Source organism: Ips typographus, linkage group LG7 (assembly GCF_016097725.1).
Source record: "Ips typographus isolate SLU linkage group LG7, UJ_Ityp_2.0, whole genome shotgun sequence".
Classification (NCBI taxonomy): domain Eukaryota; kingdom Metazoa; phylum Arthropoda; class Insecta; order Coleoptera; family Curculionidae; genus Ips; species Ips typographus.
Genome location: NC_138428.1, coordinates 4,395,036 through 4,420,263, shown reverse-complemented (window position 1 = coordinate 4,420,263; position 25,228 = coordinate 4,395,036). Strand labels below are relative to the sequence as shown.

The 25,228-nt window shown below is 36.4% G+C and overlaps 4 protein-coding genes across 8 annotated transcripts; 2 read left to right on the top strand and 2 right to left on the bottom strand.

Annotated features, from left to right (window-relative positions):
• The first annotated feature begins 1,061 nt into the window (after window positions 1-1,061).
• On the top strand, window positions 1,062-10,282 carry wnd (Mitogen-activated protein kinase kinase kinase 13 wallenda). Of its 3 annotated transcripts, XM_081984436.1 has the most exons (9): window positions 1,062-1,256; window positions 4,003-4,130; window positions 4,946-5,163; window positions 6,993-7,180; window positions 7,234-7,424; window positions 7,663-8,476; window positions 8,715-9,340; window positions 9,403-9,432; window positions 9,491-10,282. In XM_081984436.1, the coding sequence occupies exons 2-9, from the start codon at window positions 4,015-4,017 to the stop codon at window positions 9,765-9,767; spliced, it is 2,460 nt and encodes an 819-aa protein (XP_081840562.1). In that variant the 5' UTR covers window positions 1,062-1,256; window positions 4,003-4,014; the 3' UTR covers window positions 9,768-10,282. The 3 variants fall into 3 exon arrangements, with proteins under 3 accessions (XP_081840562.1, XP_081840564.1, XP_081840563.1); XM_081984438.1 differs by lacking the exon at window positions 9,403-9,432 and having other exon boundaries at window positions 1,084-1,256; XM_081984437.1 differs by lacking the exons at window positions 1,062-1,256; window positions 4,003-4,130 and adding an exon at window positions 4,398-4,638.
• A 2,120-nt stretch (window positions 10,283-12,402) lies between these two features.
• Vha26 (V-type proton ATPase subunit Vha26) lies at window positions 12,403-13,668 on the top strand. Of its 2 annotated transcripts, XM_081983372.1 has the most exons (4): window positions 12,403-12,565; window positions 12,674-12,849; window positions 12,912-13,080; window positions 13,132-13,668. In XM_081983372.1, the coding sequence occupies exons 1-4, from the start codon at window positions 12,533-12,535 to the stop codon at window positions 13,432-13,434; spliced, it is 681 nt and encodes a 226-aa protein (XP_081839498.1). In that variant the 5' UTR covers window positions 12,403-12,532; the 3' UTR covers window positions 13,435-13,668. The 2 variants fall into 2 exon arrangements, with proteins under 2 accessions (XP_081839498.1, XP_081839497.1); XM_081983371.1 differs by having other exon boundaries at window positions 12,912-13,668.
• Window positions 13,669-13,778: 110 nt separating this feature from the next.
• On the bottom strand, window positions 13,779-17,542 carry LOC145731542 (N-acetylgalactosamine kinase-like). Its single transcript, XM_081983370.1, has 9 exons — window positions 17,356-17,542; window positions 17,101-17,236; window positions 16,878-17,045; window positions 16,622-16,826; window positions 16,455-16,563; window positions 14,576-14,733; window positions 14,268-14,523; window positions 14,070-14,214; window positions 13,779-14,013 (listed from the first exon to the last, which is right to left on the bottom strand). Exons 2-9 carry the CDS (start codon window positions 17,211-17,213, stop codon window positions 13,797-13,799), a joined length of 1,371 nt encoding a protein of 456 aa, XP_081839496.1. The 5' UTR covers window positions 17,214-17,236; window positions 17,356-17,542; the 3' UTR covers window positions 13,779-13,796.
• A 452-nt stretch (window positions 17,543-17,994) lies between these two features.
• LOC145731551 (protein tolkin-like) lies at window positions 17,995-23,683 on the bottom strand. Of its 2 annotated transcripts, XM_081983385.1 has the most exons (15): window positions 22,817-23,666; window positions 22,083-22,758; window positions 21,889-22,027; window positions 21,598-21,837; window positions 21,362-21,540; window positions 20,931-21,164; window positions 20,655-20,876; window positions 20,287-20,440; window positions 19,971-20,237; window positions 19,749-19,912; window positions 19,341-19,697; window positions 18,960-19,288; window positions 18,750-18,905; window positions 18,443-18,697; window positions 17,995-18,387 (listed from the first exon to the last, which is right to left on the bottom strand). In XM_081983385.1, exons 2-15 carry the CDS (start codon window positions 22,267-22,269, stop codon window positions 18,241-18,243), a joined length of 3,030 nt encoding a protein of 1,009 aa, XP_081839511.1. In that variant the 5' UTR covers window positions 22,270-22,758; window positions 22,817-23,666; the 3' UTR covers window positions 17,995-18,240. The 2 variants fall into 2 exon arrangements, with proteins under 2 accessions (XP_081839511.1, XP_081839510.1); XM_081983384.1 differs by having other exon boundaries at window positions 21,598-22,027; window positions 22,817-23,683.
• Between the last annotated feature and the right edge of the window lie 1,545 nt (window positions 23,684-25,228).

Here is a 25,228-nt window from a genome sequence, read left to right as displayed (position 1 = left end):
GACAACATCTCCCCCAGAAAAGTAATCCGGTTCCTTGAGAAGCTGGTCATTCTGAGTGCACCAATTGTCCACTCACCCAGTACATAAGACATTTTTGATGGACCTTTTTGTAATAGTATTAATTAAAACAGAGACTTTTTTCATCAGGTTAAAAAGATTTGTTTCACTGCTTTTGCCCACCCTGTATTTGAACATATCCTGGTTTTTAGCAAGTTTCCAGTGTTTCACCTGCCTTAACTAACCGTCTAGTGTGTTTGAACTACATAACTTGTTTTGTGATTTACTATATTGGCCGCCCTGTATGGTTAACACGTTTTTCTAATGTCCAAAAGTCTATATTCACGGCAACCATCACATATTTAGAGAGTCTATTTTTAACGGCCAGGTAGAATATCGGGTACCTGTTTCAGAGGAAGTGAGTTGTACCCAAACAAACAGAGGGCAAAGGTACGGCTTGCCTGGGTACCACACTAGTACATCCGCACCAATACCCAAACCTGAAGTAGCATTCAGTTTTTTTTCGTGAATCAGAAATTCCAACAACTGAACGTTGCAATTTACTGTTTTCATTTATTGATATGCTATATTTTTATATAATCATGACAAGGTGCAAAAATGGTGCTGATAGTCTTCAGCACTGTTACTTATGATCAAACAAAAGCCAACCGATCCATCTTCAAAGGCGCGTGTTTGTTCCCCCCCTATACCTATCTCTTTCTAGTGCACTGGCCTGTTGGAGAAACAAAAGACAATTATGTGGACTGCCTTATTAATTTCAGACACCTGAGATAGTGTACGCTCAAAATGCACCCTCTCACCCCTCAAAAGAAATGACGGTGAACCAAAAACGCCACCAAATAACCATGCTGGTATAATGGTTCTTCTGCGCTGGATGACCGCGGCCATCATGGTACGCAAAGAGAAGGGACGCCGTTAACTCTCTCAGTTATCGAGCGGATTCGTGGAGGACGGGGCGCCATTTTGCGTTGCGCGTTAGTCTTGTGTTTTTCCACCCCCGTATCACCACCCTTACTAGTTTCGTGGCCGTCTTCGATCCGAAGACTTTCGGCTTTCGTCCCAATTTTCCCGTGGGTGTACTATGGCATGGTACCGTTGCGCTTTTATGGTACGAAAATATGTGCGTGTTGTCGTGAAAGTGTGTTTTGGTGCTCTCGTTTCTGCTAACTTGGATTTTAATTTGTAATTGGTTGTAATTATTGTTGTTGGAGTGCGCAGCAGGATTTTTCTATTAAAAAGTAGGTTTTTTTGTGACTTTTACGGAAAATGGTGCCAGTTTCTGGTACCTGTTCAGTCTCGGTGCGCTAACACTAATCACCAATAGCGATCAGTATGAACCGGCCAATTAACTTGATTGGCACCTGGGTTGCATAAGTTGTCTTGTGCAATTATCTAGTTTAGTTAGTTGGAGACTATATAAAAAATGGTACAATCTAATCAGTTTTGTAGTGTAGTCTTGGAGATATCAGGGACAAGTACACAACATGTATTTATATTTAGCAATTTGCAGAATATTTTTTTCTTGTCATAAACATGTAAATTTAAATCCATACAGTTTTTGCAAGGTGTACCATATTGACACCATTGAATGAGTGTTACTTATATAAACATACATATAATTGGAATACTACTTATAGTTACTAGATGAATGCACATGTTATAATGCTTACTTCTTCAAGAGATCTTCCCTGACTACCTATGTTATTAAGGGATAGCCCTCCTTTGTTTTAACACGTTTCTAAAAAATATACTTCACAAAAATTATTATTCTTGATGTTAACTGTGTAACATGTAATGCTATTCTCTTTAAAAACGAAGCAAATTGGCAGCTAGAGTGGTCAGGAAAATATTTATTTTTGTAAAAAACATGAATGAAAGAAGACAGTCAATTGATAAAAGAGGAAGAGGCAAAAGTGTTAGGGCAAAAGCTTTGGAAACCCAAATAATGAGAATTCTTCAGGATTTATATTCAGGATTCAAGACTGCATTATTAATTTTGGTTTGCTGACATTCCGCAAATAATACAGGAAGAACATCAATAAGATTTCTTCTCATTGCAATTAATGTCTGTGAAACACTAATTTCATCAAATGCAAATGATCCAGACCATATGACTACAATAAGAACAAATTCGATACTGTAAAAAAGATGTTTGAATTACCGTAATTAACCTTCTTATTGGGACCATTCCAGATGCTTAATAGTGTAAAAGCTTTTGGAACTTCTTTAAAATTAATTCATACCAAATATAGAAAGAATAGAACTACTTGTTCTATAAGAGCAGATTTAATGGAACAGGCAGATTTGTATCGAGAGCTTGGCCACCCAGATCCCCTGACTTCTCCCCAATTGAATTTATTTTCTGGAGTTATTTGAAATTACAGCAACGTTCCAATACCAAATAATAATAAATTAAATTAGAACAACCCTGCTGGTAATATGTATGAAATATTACAATGTTAGTAAATGGTATACGTGCATCTCCTGATGATGTAGTCTGACACTCTATTGTTTCTATAGTCTAAAAGTTTGTCAAATAACGAAATCGTAATTGCAGTCATTGACAGAACGTAATAACTTGGATATATGCTATTATAACAGATTTTGTTAGTAAATTATATACATTATTGAAAACATATTTAAACATCATATCTTCTAAAGGATTCACATCACAAAGGATCAATAGCATAAAAAATTGTCCTACTAAAGAATTTCTGATACAAGATTCAAAATTAGCAATTTAACGCATAAAATCGTAACTAAGACGGCCGATATTACTTTTTTCGCGTCAAGGATACAAAAATTTGGTTCTGTTCACGTTTGTGAACCGTTTCTAGAACCGGTTTGGAGCCCTTGTATAATATGGGCCAAGTGCAGTGTTGTTTACTGATTTTTAAAGATCGCAACACACCATCAGTTTACAGAAATGATCACAATACAAAAATGTCTTGAGTGTTTGGGTCAGTAAATGGAGATTATTTCTTGGATACACGCCGAAGAACTGTACCATCCCTTAAACCAAACAAACAAACAAATCAGTTTCCGGAGAGGAAAACAAGTGTATGTTTATTTACCAAAGGACTATTAAGTTGGTACAACTGTTTACAAACACCCAATTAGTATGGCCACTCTGTCATTAACTGTTCATAAATATATCTGTTAATTCGCAACAAGACCTGAATTTTTGACCATTTATCTTATTTTGCTTTCTTCTTGTTTGTCACTTGTCAGGCAGGTAAAAGGTTTTCTTTTCATTGAGAGTCGGCTTATCTTTGGATTACAGCAATTTTTTGTGCTGTAAATTCCAGGTAAAAAGGTTCTTTTCAGTCTTGTCCTTTCTAATTCAAAAGGATCATGAATAAACGATAAAGCACTTTCGTTTACCAATTTCTAAACTTCTTATTGAATAAGAAGAAGAAATTGAAGAGAATGAATAAGAGGAAACCAGGGAAACCTTATTTTTATTACTTTAATTTAAAAGAAAATCCACTGACTTCAAAGATAATGATCATCTTGTTCTGGGTTCCAGGGTTTTCCCACATTTACAAATACAAGCTTAAATTAAACGAAAAACACTCTGACTGTCACTGATTAGGTTACAAGCAGGAAAAAAGGATATATGGGGTGTCTAAAATCCTAGGACATAATCCTGACATCAAAATAAGCCAATTTAAAGCAAACTTACCTTTGTCCGAAATTGGTATCATAAGTTTTTTCAGAAACTAGGGTAATCAGCCAAACAAATGCTCTACATAAAATATATTTTTTTGTAATGTTGTTTTGGAGATTCAAAAATTCTCTGTCAATTGTACTGTCGTAATACCTAGTAATTATTAGACTTTTCCTTTCTGATTTAGAATTTAAATTTTGCGTTACATTATAATTTTATATCCTTTTAGATCTGATGATGGCTTCCATCAAAACCGGCTGTTAATCTGTTAAATTCGAATATAGATCAAATTTGACAAAAGACTGATATTTCAGGTGCGGCAATAAATGCATACGCCCGAAGGAACATTGGAACGGGGAAACTCCCTGTCGCCCACTAGAGAATCATTTTGCGACGTTTCGGACCTTCCTCGGGGTCAAGACGAGTGCGACCTGGCGGAAAGGTGAGTTTTTGAACCTTCTCGAAGAAGTTCCGCTTCGAAGCAGGCGACTTCCTGCACATTTAATTAAAGCCCTCATGTCGTGGGAAAAGTCTGCCCTATTATGGACGTGCATACGACGTACCTAATTTTAAATGTTACCGACTCCAAATATTTAAACAATAAAATATTTCGCGTCTGAAACGCGTTTATCTCTGTTTTTACCTTGTGACTTAGATAACGGTACTCTCGACCAATCGTAGACCAGCTAATCGATCTCCTGTTATTGAACTGAACACAACATTCAAACGACAAAGCAGGCAGTTCTCTCGGTACTCGGTACGGATGAGGTGACGATTTCGAAAGAGACAGTACGTGCTGTTTATGGCTTCTTTGAGGTTTACTTGTAAAAAAGTGTTCAGTGAACAGTTATAATGGGAATAGTCAAGCTGAAAATGGGGGTTCAACACAGCAACACCAATAAGCAGGTGGCCTGCACCGTTTTCACTATTGAAAATTTTCGCCAAGACAGGTCGGTTGCAGACGAACAAAAACCATCAATTGGTCCCCTTGACCCATAAGTCTTCCGTATAATAATTAAATTCTGTATGCACCCTTCGTGTTTCGCCAGCCCCCTTTCACAATTGCATGCCCATTTTCGTTCTTTGACTCCTACGTAATTTCTGACGTCAGAATCCGGTAATTTCGATATCAATAGGTGTATCGAACAGCCTTGGCGTACATACACTATAAAACTTCTTATCAGTATGTTTACTCGAGTTAACGGCCTGTCTTTTGGAGGTGCAAGGACACCAGATTGATGTCTGGTTTGGTTTCAGTTTGACCGAGAGATTGGAGGGAGACCTCAACCACTTGCAAAGATTCACCGAGACCAGTATTGGAAATCTACCATCGATAATTCAGGACAGTTCACCGGACACACCCCAACCAAACGCCTACGATTTGAAACAGGGTTGGATGAACGGAATTTTCGGTTGTCTACGGCCCGTTCTCAGTATAATAGGCAAAGGGGTTCAGGATAATAAAAATGGTCAAGGTAAGTACCTTTTGGTCAAATATGTTATGTGGAGGATTAGGGTAGATTTTTGTACCTGAGTAAATTAGCCATAACTTGCCAAATCATTTTGACTGAAAATACTTCTGTTTTTTAAAAACAAGATCAAATACAGAGTGTTTCAGTAAGTCCTGGGCAATCAGAAACATGTCAAATTAGTTTAAATTACAATCCGACATTATCTTATTTTACGGAAATATATACAAAAACATGATGACACAACAATGCAATAGACAGGTACACGGTTTTGAATGTGACGTTTACTTCTTTGTTTGTCACATTCAAAACCTGTCTATTACATGTTGCGACATCCTATTTTTGTATAAATTTTCCTATACTTACTTACGTCATTAAGCTTTTTTCTCTTAAAACTGGGACACTCTGTGTAATAAATAATAATATTCTCAAGACACAATTTAATAGAATCACTTTGGAGTAAACCTAGTTACCCTCAACATCTATACAGGTGTGTTCTGATTAATTATCTAAATTCATCGTTTAGCATAGCTATGACACCTAACCGCAAATGACTATATTTACACCAGCAAAACTGTAAATTGATTAATTATAAATGATTAAGAGAAACGTATCCAAATTATTGACTTACGCCACTGGCTTCTGACTGCAAAATAAAATTTAGTTAAGAATAAAATCTTATTTGCCTAGTACTACAAGTGATAAAACATTGAAGTTCTTAAATAAATTTAATAACTGGTTGTTAATCTATATGATGTTATTAAGAATTTCATTCAACAACAGTATAGATGTTTTCACCAATTTTACTAGATTCTTAAAAATATTGATATCTATACGTTTAATAATGCAAAACAACAATAGAGCTTTCCAGTTTTTTGGTGGTAAAAAGTAATTATAATTAGTTAGGTATGCCTATAGTTTTGCAAATACATTCTAATATAAAATCTAGTGTATTAAAATACTGCGAGTACGCCTCTGTGGTCAGGGTAAGCAGTAATATCAAAAATACTTGATTTTGCAATAATAATTATATCTAAATTTAGTAAAGGAAATTTACTAGATTTTTATGATCTGACAGTGTTAATTCTAAAGTCTTGATAGCTACCCACTGGTTTTGATTGGTAAAAAAAGCAGCTTTCAGTTTCAGAACAAACTACGAACAATGCTGTGTTTAGTTGTGTATAGTCTATGTTTACATGCAAATGTTATAATATAAAATTCCATAATGACAAGGTAATCTGCAGTACACTGAGTTACTACGAAATACACAATTCTTCTGAACCTTGACTCTTGCAAGTTTTAAACTGCGAGATTAGTTATCAGGATTAAGAAAAATCCTAGACAAAAACACTGCAGATCAGGGACATGACATCATTATCAGGATTAGTGGGCCTTTTACATTTTAATTGATGAAAACACGTCTCAAAGTGTTTATTTGATAGACTATCAGTAAAATCCTAACAATTCAGCAAAAACGATAAAGGTTACACAAAAACGTAATTCACACAAAAGCAGGTATAGATTATGTAACTAAAACAGTGCAATGTCCAAAACACACTCATTTAAACCAAAAGAAGTAACCAACCTAAGCTGACATTATGGAACTAAGCTGGAAAGTACATTAGATAAATTTTATTCAAAATTTCATGGAGCTATTTCTTCCCATGAGTTGAATTATTGTTCTTGGTTGGTTATGTCTGTCACTGTACAGGCCTCATCTTGTATTTGGTTAATCAAATGACACAACCTCATGGTGAAAGATTTGATAGATTGCAGAGCACTAAAAAAAATTTTAGTCTCTTATCTGTGACCAGACACAATCTTTATCATTTCAGATGATTGGGAAATCCCTTTCGAGAAAATCACCGACCTGCAATTTATCAGCTCCGGTGGACAAGGAGCCGTATTCTCCGGTTATCTCAACAACACCCTGGTGGCTATTAAGAAGGTGTCGGAGCTCAAAGACACTGACATTGCAAACTTAAGAAAGCTGAACCATCCCAACATAGTACAATTCAAAGGGGTAATTATACCAGGTATGACTGATAGTGTGATTATTAACGAGAATTAATCCAGGTGTGCACTCAGGAGCCATGTTTTTGCATCGTGATGGAGTTTTGCCCTTACGGGTCATTATTTTATTTGCTCAAAAATCAGAAGAACGTCGTGACTATTAATCGAGTGGTCAGTTGGGCTAAACAAATATCCAGCGGAATGCATTACTTGCATATGCACAAGATCATTCATCGTGACTTGAAAAGTCCCAAGTAAGTGTATTTATGGTAATGTTTTTCTACGTAATTTCGTGTTAGGCTATTCTGTTATCAGTTTACACAATATCAGTTTAATCGCCTTCACGGTAACATAATTCACATTGTTGGGATTTAAAGCTTGCTATAAACAAAATTGTTGATTTTGATTGTTCAGACATATTGGAAATTTAATCTTTTTTAAGACAATGGTTGACTCACTATTATCAAATTGACTGATTATCTATATTTACAGCGTTTTGATTGGAGACGATGAAGTGATAAAAATAAGCGATTTTGGAACTTCAAGAACGTGGAATGGAGTGAGTGAAAAGATGACATTTGCTGGCACAGTAGCCTGGATGGCCCCTGAAGCTCTACAAGAACTAGCCTGCAACGAAAAAATAGATGTGTGGGCTTTTGGAGTGGTATTATGGGAACTCCTGACCTGCGAAGTTCCCTACGATGGTATGGAACAAAACGCCATCATGTATTCGGTGGGTTCAGGCAAATTAAAACCTCCCATACCATCCACATGTCCGGACGGCTTCAAACTCATCCTGCAAATGTGTTGGAAACATAACCCCCGAGAACGGCCAAGCTTTAAACTTATATGCAACCATCTGGAGATTGCCGCAGTTGAAATTTTAGCCAAGTTCAAAGACGATCAGTTCTTTAAAACCCAACAAACCTGGAAAGCGGAAATTAAGAGCCAGATAACGCAGTTTGTAGAGCAGCAGCAGAAACATAAGATCGAGATTCATTTAAAGGAAGAGCAGTTGATCAAACGAAGAGAGATGGAAATTAAGCACATATTGGACATTAAAGAGTTGTACGACCGAAAGTTGGAGCAAGTGAATCAGTTGGTAGCGGAATTGACGGGCATGATGCAGAGGGAGCGTGCGAAGAGCGCCGGTGTGCTGCAACTGGAACGAAAAAGTGATCGACGGAGGAGATTTTTGAACTGGAAGAAGGTGGACAGGCGGAGAACGGGGAACGCAACTGGAAACCAAAGCACCACACCGACTAGTCCTGATCGTAGTCTTACAAGCCCAGAAACTCCAGAAAATGTAAGTAGATATTAGTTTCCCTGTCCAGCATTATCCAAATTTATGCTTATGCTGGTGCTTATACTGTTCGTTCCATTACTGAGCCAGTTCACTCAACATTAACAAGCACCAGAATTTAAAATTAATCCTAAGGATGCCTCTGCAAATACCCTCCCGATTGGTGTTTTACCTGTGTAATTTCTATTTTACATTTAGTAATGTAAAAGTTTTAGTAACTTACAGCATTTTTAACTTGCAGGCTGATACCAAACCGTCTCTCTACATAACTTTAAACCCAACAAATGATTCAGTGACTACGCAAACGACGACTGGTGGTTCCTATCGAAAACGTCATCGTAGAACTGGTTCTGGTTCACCTCGTAGTTCTGGGTTTGGTTCGAGAGCGTCCAGCTGTCGTGCGTCCGTTGTAGTGGACGCCGAGACTCAAACGGACTGCATGGACGTGAGCGAAAACGATCTGAGCAGTCCGACCGCCACTACTACACCCTCCTACAACAAGAAACCTCAAAGGGTTATTCTGCAGCAATTCGAAGACCCTGAAGGCGTCAATGGAAACGCCGTGAGACTCCACTATTTGGTGCAGCACGGGTTTGCGCAAACTGACTCTCGACCGGATAGTCCGATGGATTTAGAAGACAAAGTAAATCGGAACATTGATACTCCGGAAGTATCTGGGGAAGAAAACCTGGAGGCTATTACTAGGAAAGTGTCCGCCATCACCACCTACGATAATGGAAATGTGTCGGACAATTTGGTATTTCGGCAGATTACACATGATCGAGACAGTACGGAGGACGCAGCCAATGAGGATAGTTTTACTGATGAAGAAGGGGAGATTTACGATCCTTCTTTAAGGCGACGCAGGTGAGTCCTTTACTAGCTTAACATTGAAGTTAAATTTATACGATATTGTTTACTGTAAATAGCAAACTTTCATTAATAATGGAACAAACAAGGTAAAGGGGTGGGGTTCGTGTAAAACATAATAAATTAAATCGAATTAAACAATTTCAGCTTGGCACGAAGACCAATTTGTCCAGGCCGTCGACTCAAAAGGTACAACATCCATCGTCTGGACCAGCGGGAGCCTCCTTCAGACGAAGGAAATACGTCAGAGTACTCGGTCTCACCTTCAAGTAAATCGAGTACCCTCGAATCAAACTGTGGAGGACCTCGATTGTCCCCTATAGTACCTCGAACTCATGCGAAACGACCTACCTCAGACACATCCGACTCTGATTCTGAGGAAAATACAACCGCTTCGGTGGTGACGCAAATTGGTGTCCTTTAGGAACACCTCAACTTGGTGTACAAGCGTGAATGTGATTTTTATTTTAAACTTTTCTAGGAGTCGTACAACTCCTTCCAGTCCTGCCAAGTAGCATATACGGTGAAGATGTTTGCAATAATAAATCCGACACGTCATGGCAATTTTTTTTATTTAAACTGGTTTGAGATTATATAAATACATAACCATGCCTTATGTATAGTAAAAATGAATCTCTTAATAGAGCTCAAAAGAAATTATTCTTGTATCGAAACCGGTCGGTTTGAATGTGAATTTTAGAGATTTTTTGGTTTATGTGATCATATGTATGTATTATTACCGTAACATTCCGTCTATGCGATACGCTTTAATGTTTACTTACGTGTATTATTTGCAATAGGGGCGAAAGGTGTCGATTTTTCAGGACACCGATTGTCAGGGGCAGTGTTTTGTTGAGTACCCATTTTTGTATACTTAAATAGGTTTAGTAATTATACCAACTGATATTTGGTTGTGTCAAATATACTCGGTTAAACGAATTCGTAAATTTTATTTCAGTTTTATTTATTACAGAAATAATAACGTGAGCAAATTGTATTTAAGTGCCCAGTAGGTTTAACAGTCAACGATTGATTTTTCTTAATGCAATTCATTTACTTCTCTATTCTACTTTTAAATATCTTGCTTCCATATAAGTGTCTTTTACCCCTACACAGCTATAGATACCCATGCAATAATCCACCAAAATCTTAGAATACTAATGGATAAACCAAATTTCATCAATCATCATCATCAATTTCTTGCTGGCCACCAATTATTAATGGTCTGACGTTTAAAAAGAATACTTCTGTGTGTTGTTTCTTTGTTCACCAAACTGTTTTAGCTTTCTCTAGCTCTAGTCAGTTCTTTAAGAGTATCAATATGATCTAGTGCAAGTCTAAGACTCCACTAAATAAATTTCGAGTACTTGACTATCTGTAGCTCTCAGAGTTGTTTGTACTTTAGAGCTAATATTTATCTTTACTGCAAAATTACAACTTTTGCTTGGAAGAGGAGAAAAAGAGATGCGTTTCATCTCTAAGAGTAAAGTCATGGTTTGTCATTGCTAATTGCTAGCTCAAAAATTTCAAAATTTTAGTTTTTGACCCATTTGCCTACAAAACAACTCTCTTTTAATAAGTTTAAAGTTTGGTTTAATTTTTCTATTGTCTAAAGAACAAATATGTCTGCCTGTTATTAGTTTAGGAAGGTCGATCCTGTTCTATGTTTAGGTATTATATCTGCATTATAGTAAAAGATGTAGCATTGCTCATGCTTAGGTAATAGACAGGAGGTTTTAGTTTTTTATAAGCGATCAAGGGGGAAAATGTCATCACTGAATGAGGCATATTCTGTGGACAACATTGTTTAACTTCTGTTTTAGACTTCAGACATAATACAGTGCGTTTTTTTTAACGCGCAACATAGGATTTTACGTGTTAAATTTTTAAGCCCATGTTAGACCATGTTATTCTGGAACTACAAGTATAAAACTTGACGGTTGTGTCTTTAGTACCCTGAAGCTTAAGTAAGTCTACCAATTTGGTCTAAAAAGTGATTAAAAACTGAAAAAAAATCATTTTTTTTCGAAAAGATTTTATCGTTTCATACTCCCTGTATGCATTGTTGTTTTTGATACTGGCAGGGCAGGTAGCAGGTAAAGTGACATATTTTGACTGCATCACGACCCGACATCTTTTGAACGTCAAAAGGGCATTTTATGATTGTTTGGAATACTGTTTGGCTTCAAACGGAGGTCACTTTGAACAATTCACTTATAAAAATACTTATTTTGTTCTTAATTTTCTTGATATAAAGTTAATGATCACCCTGTTTTACTTTCTACGCCAAATTTTACCTGCTACCTGCCGTGCCAGTATCAAAAACAACAAAGAACAATAATCCATACAGGGAGTATGAAACGATAAAATCTTTTCGAAAAAAGATGATTTTTTGCAAGTTTTTTAACACTTTTTAGGCCGAATTGGTAAACTTACTTAAGCTTCAGGGTACGAAATAGCCACCCGTCAAGTTTTATACTTGTAGTTCCAAAATAACATGGTCTAACATGGGCTTAAAAATTTAACACGTAAAATCCTATGTTGCGCGTTAAAAAAAACGCACTGTATAATATATTTCTGGTATTTGAAAATTAAATCATGGCAAAAAAACGTCAAATTGCTTTTCAAAAACGGATATTTAACTGGAAATAATTTACACAGTTTACAGTTTCATATTTCCTTTCATTGAGTGCTCTCCTGACAAGTCTGCATGACTCTTATGGAGACACAGCCCTACAGGTATAACGGTTGTGGGTTAAAAACGAGGTTAGGTTTTGGTACAAAAACCAAGAGTTGTTTCTCGTTAATTATATTTAATAAAAGGAAACTTTATTAATTACAACAAATGGATAGCTACTCGTACAATAATACTATCGATAATAAAAAAACCTGCTTAAATTGAATAATGTTAACAAATAGATTAGAAGAATAATGTTAATTTCAGCCGCGATAGCGCTGTAGTCTTACATAATTTGTAATCATGCGCAAATTCTGACAGAAGACATCGTGTCACTCAAGTCACATGATTTTTGACATTTAAACGTCACCTGGTTTGATCATATGATCAATCATTCAATTAAAACATCCCAGTTTTCCAGATCCCTCAATCAGCTAGGCGTAGTCGTTCGGGTACCCTAAACTTGTTAATTTTTTCTTCGACAACCAAGAAACTTTTAAAACACCATCACCATGGCTCTCAGCGACGCCGACGTGCAAAAACAGGCAAGTCTCAATCCATTGTTTTACCATCTAATTGGATTTTTGGTGAAATCACTTCATAACCCCTTAAAACAACCCCCAAAAACTAAGTCCACATCTTATTTAATGTAGATCAAGCATATGATGGCTTTCATTGAACAAGAGGCCAATGAAAAAGCGGAAGAAATCGATGCTAAAGCCGAGGAGGAATTCAACATTGAAAAGGGCCGTCTGGTGCAGCAGCAAAGGCTCAAGATCATGGAATACTACGAAAAGAAGGAGAAACAAGTGGAGCTGCAAAAGAAAATGTACATACATTAACCTTAGTCATGTGACTTTTCTTGATCTGGTTTTTCTTGCTTTAATCTAGTCAGTCATCGAATATGCTGAACCAGGCCCGTTTGAAGGTGCTTAAAGTTAGGGAGGACCACGTCAGAGCTGTTTTGGAAGAGGCGCGTAAGCGTTTGGGCAAGGTAACTCAAGACCAAGGTCGTTACGCTCAAATTTTGGAGTCTCTCATCTTGCAAGGATTATACCAAGTAAGTTTTCTATTACATCAAAGAGTGAAAAGTAACACGGAAATTTTCCAGCTGTTCGAACCTAACATCACTGTTAAAGTGAGACCTCAAGACAGGGATTTGATCAAGTCAGTCCTGCCTACTGTAGCCACAAAATACCGCGACGTAACTGGTAGGGATGTAAATTTGACCATTTCTGATGACTCTCATCTGTCCCAAGAAACTACTGGAGGCATTGAACTTTTTGCCAGACAGAACAAGATTAAAGTGGCAAACACTCTTGAGGCTAGACTTGAATTAATTTCCCAGCAACTCATTCCTCAAATTCGTAACGCTTTGTTCGGACGTAACACTAACCGTAAATTCACTGACTAGATTGCTTTATAAGCAAATATATGTTAGCTGTTTAGCATAGTTGTGCCCTATTTGTGCACAAATCACTGGATTTGGCGTTTTCTCTGTGTATGTGTATATATAAAACAATTTTTTGAATTCCATTACAATTAATTCCTTCTAAGAAGTATTATATTTCAAACGTTATTTTTTAGGTTGTCATGGTTATATCATCAGAATGTTTTACTTGTTACCAATAAAATTATATTCAACTTATTTGGAGTTTGTTGTGTTTAAAAATTACAGGATTTAATGTGGTATTATCCGCCATAAAACAAAATAATGTTCTTTTTTAAAAAAGTAAAAGAAAATCAATCTTCTGATAATTTCAATATAAAAACAATTTATTGCAAATAAACACAAGCGCCACCTTCCGGAGCTGTCGGAAATACTACGGACTGAAAATTATCAGTAACTCCCAAAGGTTTGTAAAAGTTCTCCACTAAAAAATCAACAAATTTGCCCACGTTTTCAGGGGCTACTAAAGATACGGTACAACCGCCCCAGCCCGCTCCTGTCAGTCTAGTACCCAAAGTAAAATCTTTGGCCAATTCCACAATTCTGTAAATTTACTTTCTTTGTACCTAACTTAGTTTTAAATGCATGAAATAGAGTACCTGTCCAGTTGCGGATGGCTGCATTCGTATAAGTCTTTAAGACTTTGATGACTTTCACTCATCAACCTCCCCAAAGTCACTAGAGCATCCTCACCACCAGAGGGATTATTGCAAGTTTTATAAAATTGCAACACTCGATTTGCTTCTGAAATTATTGAATTAAAAAAATATTGCGGCTACTAACTGTATAGCTACAACCATTAAAAACGTGTAAAGCTCTTTGATACAACTTGAATTTCTGAATGTTTTTAGTGTTTGGCGTTAAAGACACTTCTTCCAGTTGATTAGAAGTTGTTTCCAACTCGCTAATCACTTCATCCTTAGTATAAGAAGTTTCTTTTAAAACTGACTTGGTCAAAGTTAAAATTTCGTCCAGAGTCAAACCTAAAGCTTTCTGGACTTCCCCCAAACGTTTAATTTTAGTCCAGTCCAGACCTTGTTTCTTGGCAATTATCTGAAGCGCAAAAGCTCCAACAAAGCCATAATTTCGGAGAAAATAGACTTACTTGAGCTGCCAGTCTACATTCCACCACTCGGCGATTAAAATCTCCAGTGGCAGCTTTATTAAGACTGCTCAAACTATGGGCAATTACAAACACAGCTCCATTTGGCAGCTTTATATCAGTTGATCGTAGTGGTTCAAATTCGATAAGTTTTGCGCTACCTACAATATATTTGTGATTCAAATATTTTATACAAGTTATGACATGTAACAATCAGATAAAACCAATAATTAATTGTTTTATTATCTCCTAATGGTGCTAAAACGCGTTTAGAAGAATGAAAAGTATCGAAAAAACTAATGCGTTATTTAAAATGGTAATGAGTAGTAGATTTCTAGATATTTTGCTTTTTTTAAATAATAAAAGGAACCAACCTTTGACATCTAATGTGAACGATTTATGCAAAAATACGTCATTTAACAGATTTTGTTCATGCTTTTTTCCTTTTTTTGTGCTTATTTACTGCTATTTTTGTATGGTTTAACTAGTTTTTAACAAACTTTTAAGTTTTTAGAAATAAACTAAACTAATAACTGCTTTGACAAAAAAACGCAGGAGTTTTGACGTAATCTTATTGGTTCTGTAACGTCGCACAGTAGGTCATTGGGCCCTAAGTGGTAATGACTTTTGCTTTTTTGAGATATTGAAGGCTTCTAAACAACAAAAACATGCTGCAAAATGTATAAGTATCAATTTACACATTTAAACCGACCGAAAAATTTCCGAATGCTCCTGAAGTAGTCTAAAAAAACCTAAAAACATTCTAAAACAGTATAGAAGATCTAAAATGCCTTGCAAAAGCTTACAAAGCAGCCTAGAAGCGTTCAAAAGCTTTCCAATTTATCTAAAAGCTCTTAAAAAATTTCAAGACAGTCTAAAAGCTTCCGTATACTTCTAGAGCAGTTTAACAGCTTCCAAAAGTTTCTAAAACCGTCTACAAGGTTTCAAATGCCTTAAAGGCAGTCCAGAACCTTCAAGACTCTTTAAACTGTCCAAACACCTTTCAAATGCTCCTAAAGTAGTCTAAAACGGTTTTAAAACACTACAGAAACTCCAAAATGCTTCTAAAGCAGTCTAAAGCTTTCCAAATAGTCTTCACCTAGTCTAGAAGCCCTCAAAAAATTTCAAAGCAGTCTTAAAGCTTCCGTATATTTCTAGAGCAGTTTAAAAGCTTTCAAAAGTTCAAAGTAAAATGTCTTAAAAGCAGTCAGAAACTTCAATGCTCCTAAAGTAGTCTAAAAAGATTTCAAAACACTACAGAAACTCCAAACTGCTTCTAAAGCAGTCGAAATTTTTTGAAAACATATCTTTATTAAAAAGGCAATTTCCATTTAAAAGCTTCTAATTTTTTCCACCCTGTACATAAATTTAGAAAAACACTCAAATGTAAACCAACTCTATTTCTAATAAAATTGTGATTAACTTAACAACTTGCCTGAATCATAACCAAATAAATATTTCACAAAAAAAGGTACAATGCTCAGTCAGTGAGAGATCATTATGGGTGAAAGTGATATATAATTAGTAGCTTAAATTACCCATGGCCAGTGACTTGCAAACTTTTTTTAAATTACTTATTGGCGCCTACAAAATGTTTGTTTATTTCTCTTTTAAACGGATTGACAGTTATTAAAACTTCATAGGAAGTCAATAGTATGAAAAGCATATCACAATAATTACCAACATGCGTTTTTTGCTGGTGATTGTGTGTTGTGAACAGAGAGTACCATAAACTAATAAAACAGACAAGCTTATAAAACACTGACAATCAAAAGTGCAACTTTATGATGCAACTGTGCAATAAGTTCATACCTTAATTATTTTTAAAGTAAAACAACTGATGTCATAATCACAGAAGCATTTACAGTGACTTATACTGTACCTTTGCAAGCTAAAAAAGCAATAGCTTGATCCATGCCACCACCTTCTGTGCCAATATACCTCTCAGATTTTGCACACAAGTTGGCCAGCTCTTCTTTAGTCTGTGACAACTACTTAAACCTTCCCATATTACTCACACTCTCATTTAAAACATTCATATTTACTTACGTGAAAAGCATGTGCTGCTGCTAGTGCTGCAGCACTTACTAGGGCACTACTGCTGGATAGTCCAGCACTTTGAGGTACTGTACCACTAACAACCACTTGCAGTCCTTTGATTTTGTGTAAATCAGCCTCCAGGTGATCTATAATGCCTTTTAACCCACACAGAAAGTATTGATACCATTCAGGAGCAGTGCTCTTTAATGATATCCTGTTGAATCATGTCCTTAATTAAGATATTTTAATAAAACCTTCTCACAACCTTATGGAATCTATGTCACCTTCATAAGGTTGGTACTTAATGTCAATATTATGTATAAGAAGCTTCTTAGTGTCACAAGTGGCTACTGCTAGTAGAATGTCTTGCTTAAGAGCCATAGGACATACACCATACCCACAGTAATCTATGTGTTCCCCAATTAAGTTGACCCTTTAAAAGGCTTGGATTTAGTACCATTTTATTGTCATTAAAGCAAAAGACTTACCTGCCTGGTACCCTAATAAAAAATTCAGGTTTTTTCTTAAAAATCTCATTAAACCTTTCAACAAGCAAGTCACTTCTAGGGCTGGATGGTAAGGCTAATACTTCCACTTGCATTTTTAAACGGTTATTTCCGCAACCTAAATAACAAACCACTAGAATGGTGATATTGTTGTTTATCACTTTATCAGAATTGTAAAATCTTATTACAGTCTATCAAGGCAAAAAAATAAAGATTATCTGACATATCCCTACTTACTAAATTGACTCCTTTATCACCTAAAATGAATTGACACCTTGAAGTCACATATGTAGCCGATTGTTAATGGTTGGTAGTTTCTTATCGCTGGTCTCAATTCATACATAATTTAAGCAAAATCCACTTGCTACGTATCAAAAATAACGGCAAAATCCAACCTGATTTTGTTTGTTTACAAATACAAACAACTTAACCTACAAATAATACCAAAAATAAACGGTCTACTGTCAGTGTCATCGTCAGCTGATTGATGGTCGACGTAGGACAAACATAGAGTTACTTAAAATTATGTGTTTTTCTTTATTTATTATACCGAACTGCTAATTTACCCTCTATGATTTATAAGCCATTTTAAGACCTTATAAGCTCCAGATGATGGGTGTTTATACACTCGAATGTCGAGTGTCCCTCTTTAATTAGAGGTTGAATAAACTGGTTGAGAAGGCTTTGTGTTTCCTTTTCATTAATTTAAAAGTAAAAAAAATCTGTTGAAAACTCAACCTACAGAGACAAGCTCTGTGGTATTTTTTAAATGATCTGGTAGTACAAGACAAAATGGTACAACCGTACAACTAACTATTTGTCAATATGTGTAAACTACCAAATTTCTTGAAGTGAGTAAAAATAACACACACACACTTATCAATAAAATTATTTACTATCCTATTTTTAGCGGATACCTACATTAAGTTTAATGTAAATTAAACCACTTAACCACTAAGTATTTACAAAAATATAGTACAATAAACTGTGATAAAAAGACAAACACGGTTTTCTAGAATTAACTGCTCCACTGTATAGTCAGGACAGACTAAAGACCATCAATATCACAAAAATTCTAATAAGTCATCGGCATATTGGCTACAAAATGTAAAAAAAACATGATCATTCCAGAGGATCGTCGTATTCTTCCACGCTGTCAAGTGTCTCAACTAATTGGTATTCTAGTATGAATCCCCGGTCAGTTATCCGATCGTCAGTCCTAAATTTGATGACCAAACCCTCTTCCGTTGAAGTTAATTCGGCCCCAGTCTGAAAACAATTTAGAACTGAAATTTTTTGTTATTAAAAATAAATTGGATCTTACTTTGTTGCCGCAGAACTTTCCTAAACTGGAGGGGTAGTTGTTGTGCAAACCATCAATCACTTCAATAAAGTCGTAGCCGCACTCCTCCTCTAGTTCTAGCTCAAACTCCTTGAAGATGAGTTTAACGTTAAAACCGTCACCTCCTATCAAAAACCAGTCACACGACCTCATGGCTGGGTAACTAGAGTTACCATAAGAAGGGTGGGAGTAGATTTGACGCTTCTCAGTGGTGGCTTGTAGTATACCACCGCAAAGCTATTTTCATGTTAAAGTTACTTAGGCACAACAAGTTGAATTAATGACTTACCGTATAATATGTGGCTAAGAAGCCTTTTTTGTGCACGTTCACATCAGACTTGAATGTCATGTACAGTTGGTTTTCCGTAGAGTCTATCGGTTGAGGAACCTCAGCCCCACAATATCTACCTGCTTCGTGAGCCTTAGAGGAATCACCGTCATATATCTGTAGAAACTTCAAAATCAATACAATACCAGAGGTTGATAAGTACTTACAGACCTGCACTGAATCATGGTAACACTCAGGATGACTCTCTAAATTGAAAATCAGAAAAACTAAACGGATACGATGGCCTGGTGATGTTTTTATAAGCCACGCGCAATCCTTGGAAGCTGGATAGTGTTTGGGGTAATTAGGGCTGCTAATGTACCCCACCAGTAATGGTGTGTCTAATGTGGTGAAGATTTCGTGGACGCAATCGCCAACGATGCAACTCTTTTGATTCTCGTGCAGGGTAAATCCTGTCCGACAAGAACATTGGAAACCACCTAAAGTGTTGGTGCAGTCGTGTTCACAACCTCCGTTCCTCGTTGCACATTCATCCAGATCTAATTTGTAAGTAAAGCTTTATTTGTCAACACTATAAAAAAATATTCCAACCTGTATAGTACACCGCTGCAAACCCAGTTTGTTGTACACTGTCATCTGACCCGAAAGTAACCCGTAAGAAGTTGCTTTCCGAAGAAATGATCGAAGGTTTTTTGGTGCCACAAAATGAGCCATGTTGTTTATATTTTCCGTTGCTCAATACACTGGATATGTTTACATGGTCGTACTCGCACAATTGATTGTCGTAGTTGTTTCCTTCAATATCAAAATGGGTAAAGTTGAAGAAAATCACGTGTTGAAGTGGAGCTTCAATAGTCCAGGCACAACGCTTCTTTGGAGGATAAAGTTCCGGGAACGAAGGGGAGGTGACTGTGCCGTTTGGTGTTCTGAATGTCCCTCCACAAGCATCTAAACCAACCAACCACTAAGTTGGTGCAATTTTTTCCCTGAAGCACTTACCAACACAACTTTTTTTGTCAGAATGTAGTTCAAATCCAGGATTGCAGCCGCACTGGAAACTTCCTAAAGTGTTGATGCACAACTGTTCGCATCCGTGATCTAGTGTCTCGCACTCATTGAATTCGGCATAAACTTTGGCGGAGAAACCTCCTCGTTGTTTGTTCCTTACCCATCCCCAAAATTAGCCCTTTGAACGCCTACATTTAATCTACCAACACATACTTATCACTGAAAAATCTCACAGTAAGTTCGTTGCTATTGCTGACCACAGGTTCAGGAACCAGTGTACCGCACAATTTTTGCAAAATCGTAGAATTCACGGTCAGACCGCTGTGAATTGAAACAAAGTCGTAGCTACAATCGACGTGATGTTCTAGGTCAAAAGTGAGAAACTTGATGGCAACTTGGAATCCCTTTTTCACCGATATTGTCCAAATGCATTCTTTGTTAGGGTAGTAGTCGTCCGGATAGTTAGGAGATGCTAAATATCTTTATTATTTGATTAGTTGTAGTTAAGGGAATTTTAGAACACACTTACCCTATCGAGTCAATGTGTAGATCACCACCACATACTACTTGGAAGTTGGCGGTAAATCCTTTGTGCTCTGTAGTACGGCTTGCTGAATAGCGCACCAGCATTCGATTGGAATCGGATTTGAGGCTGATAGCGCTACTAGATCCACAAAACCTGCCTGGGAAAGTGTATTTGAGCTTATACTAAACATGGTAAAGGATTATTAGTACTTTTAAAGCATTCTAAAGTTAAATTCGAAATAAAAATTAAATTTGGAGAATTTGGAATCCAAATTGCAAGCTTCAATGCAAGATAGTGTTAAAGTCTAATTACAAATTTCTGGCAAATTTTTGGTTGTATGGTATCTCTCTCTCTTTTCTTACTCTACTTACCCATAAGTCTAGAATATGGCGAATATCCATCCCTTACTTCCAAATAGTCCACACTACAATTTGTGGTCTGAAGTATATCCATCGTTTGAATGTCGAGTATCACTTTTTCACCAGGAGTTGCAGTAATACGCCACTCGCACGTCACTAACTCTGAAGACGTAATTAAATCCAAAACCGGTGAAGAAAATGTGCCAATTTTACTCTGGAACGTTCTGCCACATTCTGAAAGACATCTCTTAAACTATTTAAACTACCATTTGACAACCTAAAACTTACTAGGGCAATTATACAGGATGAGAGTCTGTTCGATATCTCCGTCACTAAGTCCAATTCTCTGACCAATTTCAGGTACTTTGTTTCCTGTAGGAACGCCGATCGGCTGAATAGTGTCCAGGAACCCGTTAATGGAATAAGTATTTCTAGCGTAGTGCATTATGGAACTGTAATCGTATTTCAATCCTAGTGATGTTACTTGGTCGATGGAGAGTTTGTTAAAGTTTGTTTGTTGACCTGCAAGTAGGGTAAATTATTAGTTTGGTAACTTATTTTGTTATGTTTGTAAAAAATAACTTATTTTTCCTGTTAAATGCAGCAAAAAAGCTGTACTTGCTGTACTGTACTTGATTGTACCTTTAAACTCTTTGGTTTTTGGCTGTTCAACGCTACCTTGCAACGTTTCAAATTAACAAACTTAGAAGTCAACCTACCGTCCATGATATTTTCTTCAAAAACTTGCACGTACTTGTCTCGATCAGGACGAGTGTGCTCGTGGTAGTACCCAATAGCGTGACCAATTTCATGGACAATTATTCCGAACTTGGCGCAATTTTCCCCGATGCTAAGTGCCTGAGCACCAATACCGCGTTTCCCCACAAAAGAACAGCACCTGCAATTAATCCTAGTTAGTACCGCCTCTTTACCTATGAAAGTACCACAAACACACCCACAAGGCCTTTCAGTAAAAAAGACATAATCCGCGTGTTCGGTTTGGTTCCTTTCAACAAACCGTAAACAAGTGTGGTTCTCCCAATGACGCATAGCTTGCCTCGCTAAAGCTTTTCGATATGAACCCCACGACTCATCGATTTCGTATGGTACTATCCCAAAATCCCAGAGTCTTTCCTTGACTGTAGTGGCAGCTGCTCTTTTCTGCACTCTATGGTTGGATTGAGGCTCCGACTGCCTACAAGTATTTACCACTGAAATTGTGTTACCAAAAGTATAGAATACCCACCAAATTCTTTTTTTCTCCAGGATTTTTTTAGCGCTGACTGACCACGCGTTGTGTTTTTCCTGGTCATTTTCCGTATCTCTTGATATATACCGTTTCCTTGGTTCATCCAGAGTTATGGCAATATCATCCAAGAAAACATCTTCAAATAACCAACTTTAGTTCAAGAAGGGACAAAAAAATTGGAAAGCACTCACCAGCTTTACAAGGGTTTAGTCCACTGTCATTGGATACCTTTTTAGGAAAATTGATGGTGAGAAGCTCGTCAATGGAGAACTGATGATGGTGATCGAGTTTCGTGGTGACGTTAGGGGTATTCTGTACCGGGGAGCTGAGTACCATACAGTGGTACAAACACAAAACAAACGCCACTGGACTGAACATGGCCGTGCCGCTTAATCTGCACTTATCTCACTGTTGATGTGCGCCAATTAGTTATTAACGATAACGGGTACCAATACAGGGCTTCGGCAAAAAGTACCCACAATCTAAAGTTAAAAAGACGGAGCAACAAATTGATTATTGTTTGTTTATATCGTCGTCTGTGTAATCTAAATCACTTAGGCGAGTTATGATTGCAGCGAAAATGGTGACCTCTTCGCCGGTTATTAGACTAACAATTGGATTAATATTGATTTCTCGGAATTTTTTTTTGTGTTGAGATAATTTGAACCAGATGTGTTTTAACTTTTGACGCAATTCGGTAAATCGCTGCCCTGGTATTTCTGGTAGAGACCAGCTGACTAGAGAACCAATTTTTCCGCGTTTGCTTCTCTCTAATTGAACACAGAGACCGACTGAACAGATGTGTTTTCTGACCTTTAACTTCAGGATATCTTAATCGGCTCTAATTGGGACTCGCGGACAATTTATCTAGGGTAAAAACAGAACCTTAACTATGTTTTTTTTGACCAAAAATTACTTTTTTTACCACAAACAAATTGTACGGTTGAAGTGGTTCAAAGTGGTATGAACTGCTACTTATCAGAGTTATGAAGTAGTTTCGACCCTGCTACTCAGTGACCTGGCAGAAAATCCCAAAAACCATCTAAAAGTCTTACTAGTGATAAGTATGTTATGTACAAATCACAGTTAGTTTATATAATTGGCACACGGTCAAGCATAAGCTTTTATCTTCTTTGAAAACTTATTAAACTTTATCACTTTGTTTACGCGCTTTTGAGAACTTTTCCCCGAAAATCACATGTTTTTCCTTTAATATCAAAACTGCACATATCCGCGGAACCGCACTGCACTGGCTATTATTTTTTTTATCTAGTAAAAAAACACAAACTATAACGTTTTTTGAGCTGAGTGTCGTGACGATTGGAACCAAACTGTCTGGGTTCGTCTAGAAACAGCCGATAAGCTGGTCTCAACTATAACTTGGGAATTACTGTTTTACCTTTAGTTGGGTACGTGTACCGCTCTAGGAATTGAAAGGTTTCCGAAATAATAGCGAAAAGGTGTAGCACCTGCACCTGGGTACCCGTAGTGCAATAAATAATAATTTAGTTTTATTGGCTCATCTTTGAGACATTTTTAGTTTACTACCTGTGCTTTTATGGCCATTTTTGTCACTATTTTAAATGGATTCTTCACACTTTCATATATCTAGTAAACTAAGCTGATTTTTGGATATACAAGAGTTATGCCACAAAAACCTTTATTTTTGTATTTTGTTTTAGCTTTTTGCTTCAAATTACAAGCTGTGTTGTTGTCTTTTGTTTGAAGTTAATATTTTTGTACACTTTTTTCATAAATCGATCAGACGCAACTAAAAAAAGAAAAAAAAAAGAGTTTTTAATTTATTAAGTTACTTTATTGTTTCTAGCATACTTAGTAACATCTATTGTGACGAATCTTAATCACAGAAAATATACATTTTTGAATGGTTTTTACATTTAAAACACAGATTTCTGCCTACTACAGGATTCTTTATTGAAAACGGCTGCGTTTACCCCATAGACAATCCATCCTTGCTGGTCTGTTTACCTATTCTGTAAACAGATGGCGCCTCAAATACTACAAAAGAGTAAACCTTATTTCTTTAATAGTTCCAACTTTAGGAATACCGTCATAAAATTCTCTCTGAAATTAGTATACTAAACTTTTAATGTTTTTTAATTAAGAACAGAACTGTTGTTTGGATTTTATTTATTAAATTTATGCAACATAAATAATAATTTGTATAAAATTATAACATTATACACTTATTAGGTGTTTTTTCGGGGGTAATATCCCTAGTATATATTCCTGTGGAAAAATTAAATGCACGAGGGATATTTGGTAAGATTATTTCCTGAGTTAAATAAACATTTTATTTTAATTAAAACAATAAGAACAATAATTAATAAGAACAATAACTTTCAAGCTAGAAAGGGTAAAACACTATTCTTTATGTTGCTGTGAGGAGTGTGACAGCTATGTTGACAGTTGTTAAGTGATTTTTCCACTTAAAATTTACATTTGTTATACTAATTCTTGATAGCGATTGGTCAAAATTGATAGGAAGGAAATATTCAGACCTAAAAAGCAGGTGTTAAACAAGAAAGAAGCAATCATTGTAAAGGTTTCAAGTTAGGATCTATTGAAAACTGATGGTATAGTTGCAACAACAAGAAAGGCAATAAACTCAATTTTTTTGGGGATTTCATCTTTTGTATTGTTCCAATCGATATTATTAATTTGCTAGAAGGGTGTTCCAGATTTCTGATCAGGTCTGTTTTCTTTTTCCTTTTTTGAGATACAAAGTTGACATGGAAATATTGGTTTTTTGTCACAGCTCTTGCAGAATTTGAGATAATCTACTAAAATTGAAACATTTCTGAAGAGAACAAATATGAAATTACTAAAATGCATGCAAGTGTTTAGACATCAAAATCTGTCTAGTAGTGGATTTAAGTCCTATATGATGATGCTTACGCTAAGTCTACATGTGCATATTGTTGACCAATCAATACTGCACATGTGGACTTGTACTATTTGTACACTTTTGTTATCTTTTCTGAGTCACCAAAATTACAGTCGTTTAGTGAATGTGTGGTTATTAATAGCTTGTACGTAGCAATTCTATAAAACTTTTGTCCGTATATTTCCTGTAAAGATAAATCGGGATCCGGAACTGGAATGGCAATGTCGTCCGACGGGACGCATTAAAAACTTCCATAACTCAAAAAGTAACTTCCTGGACGTCGAATGACACTTGTTAGGACGAGCCGCAAATGGGCACTTCCGGTTTTAAAACGGTCCCCCACCACCGGAAACGAGCGCGTCCCGGAAACCGCGTTAATGGCAAGAAATGGAAAATTCGGCGTCGTTTCTCCAATTTATGGGCGTCGAT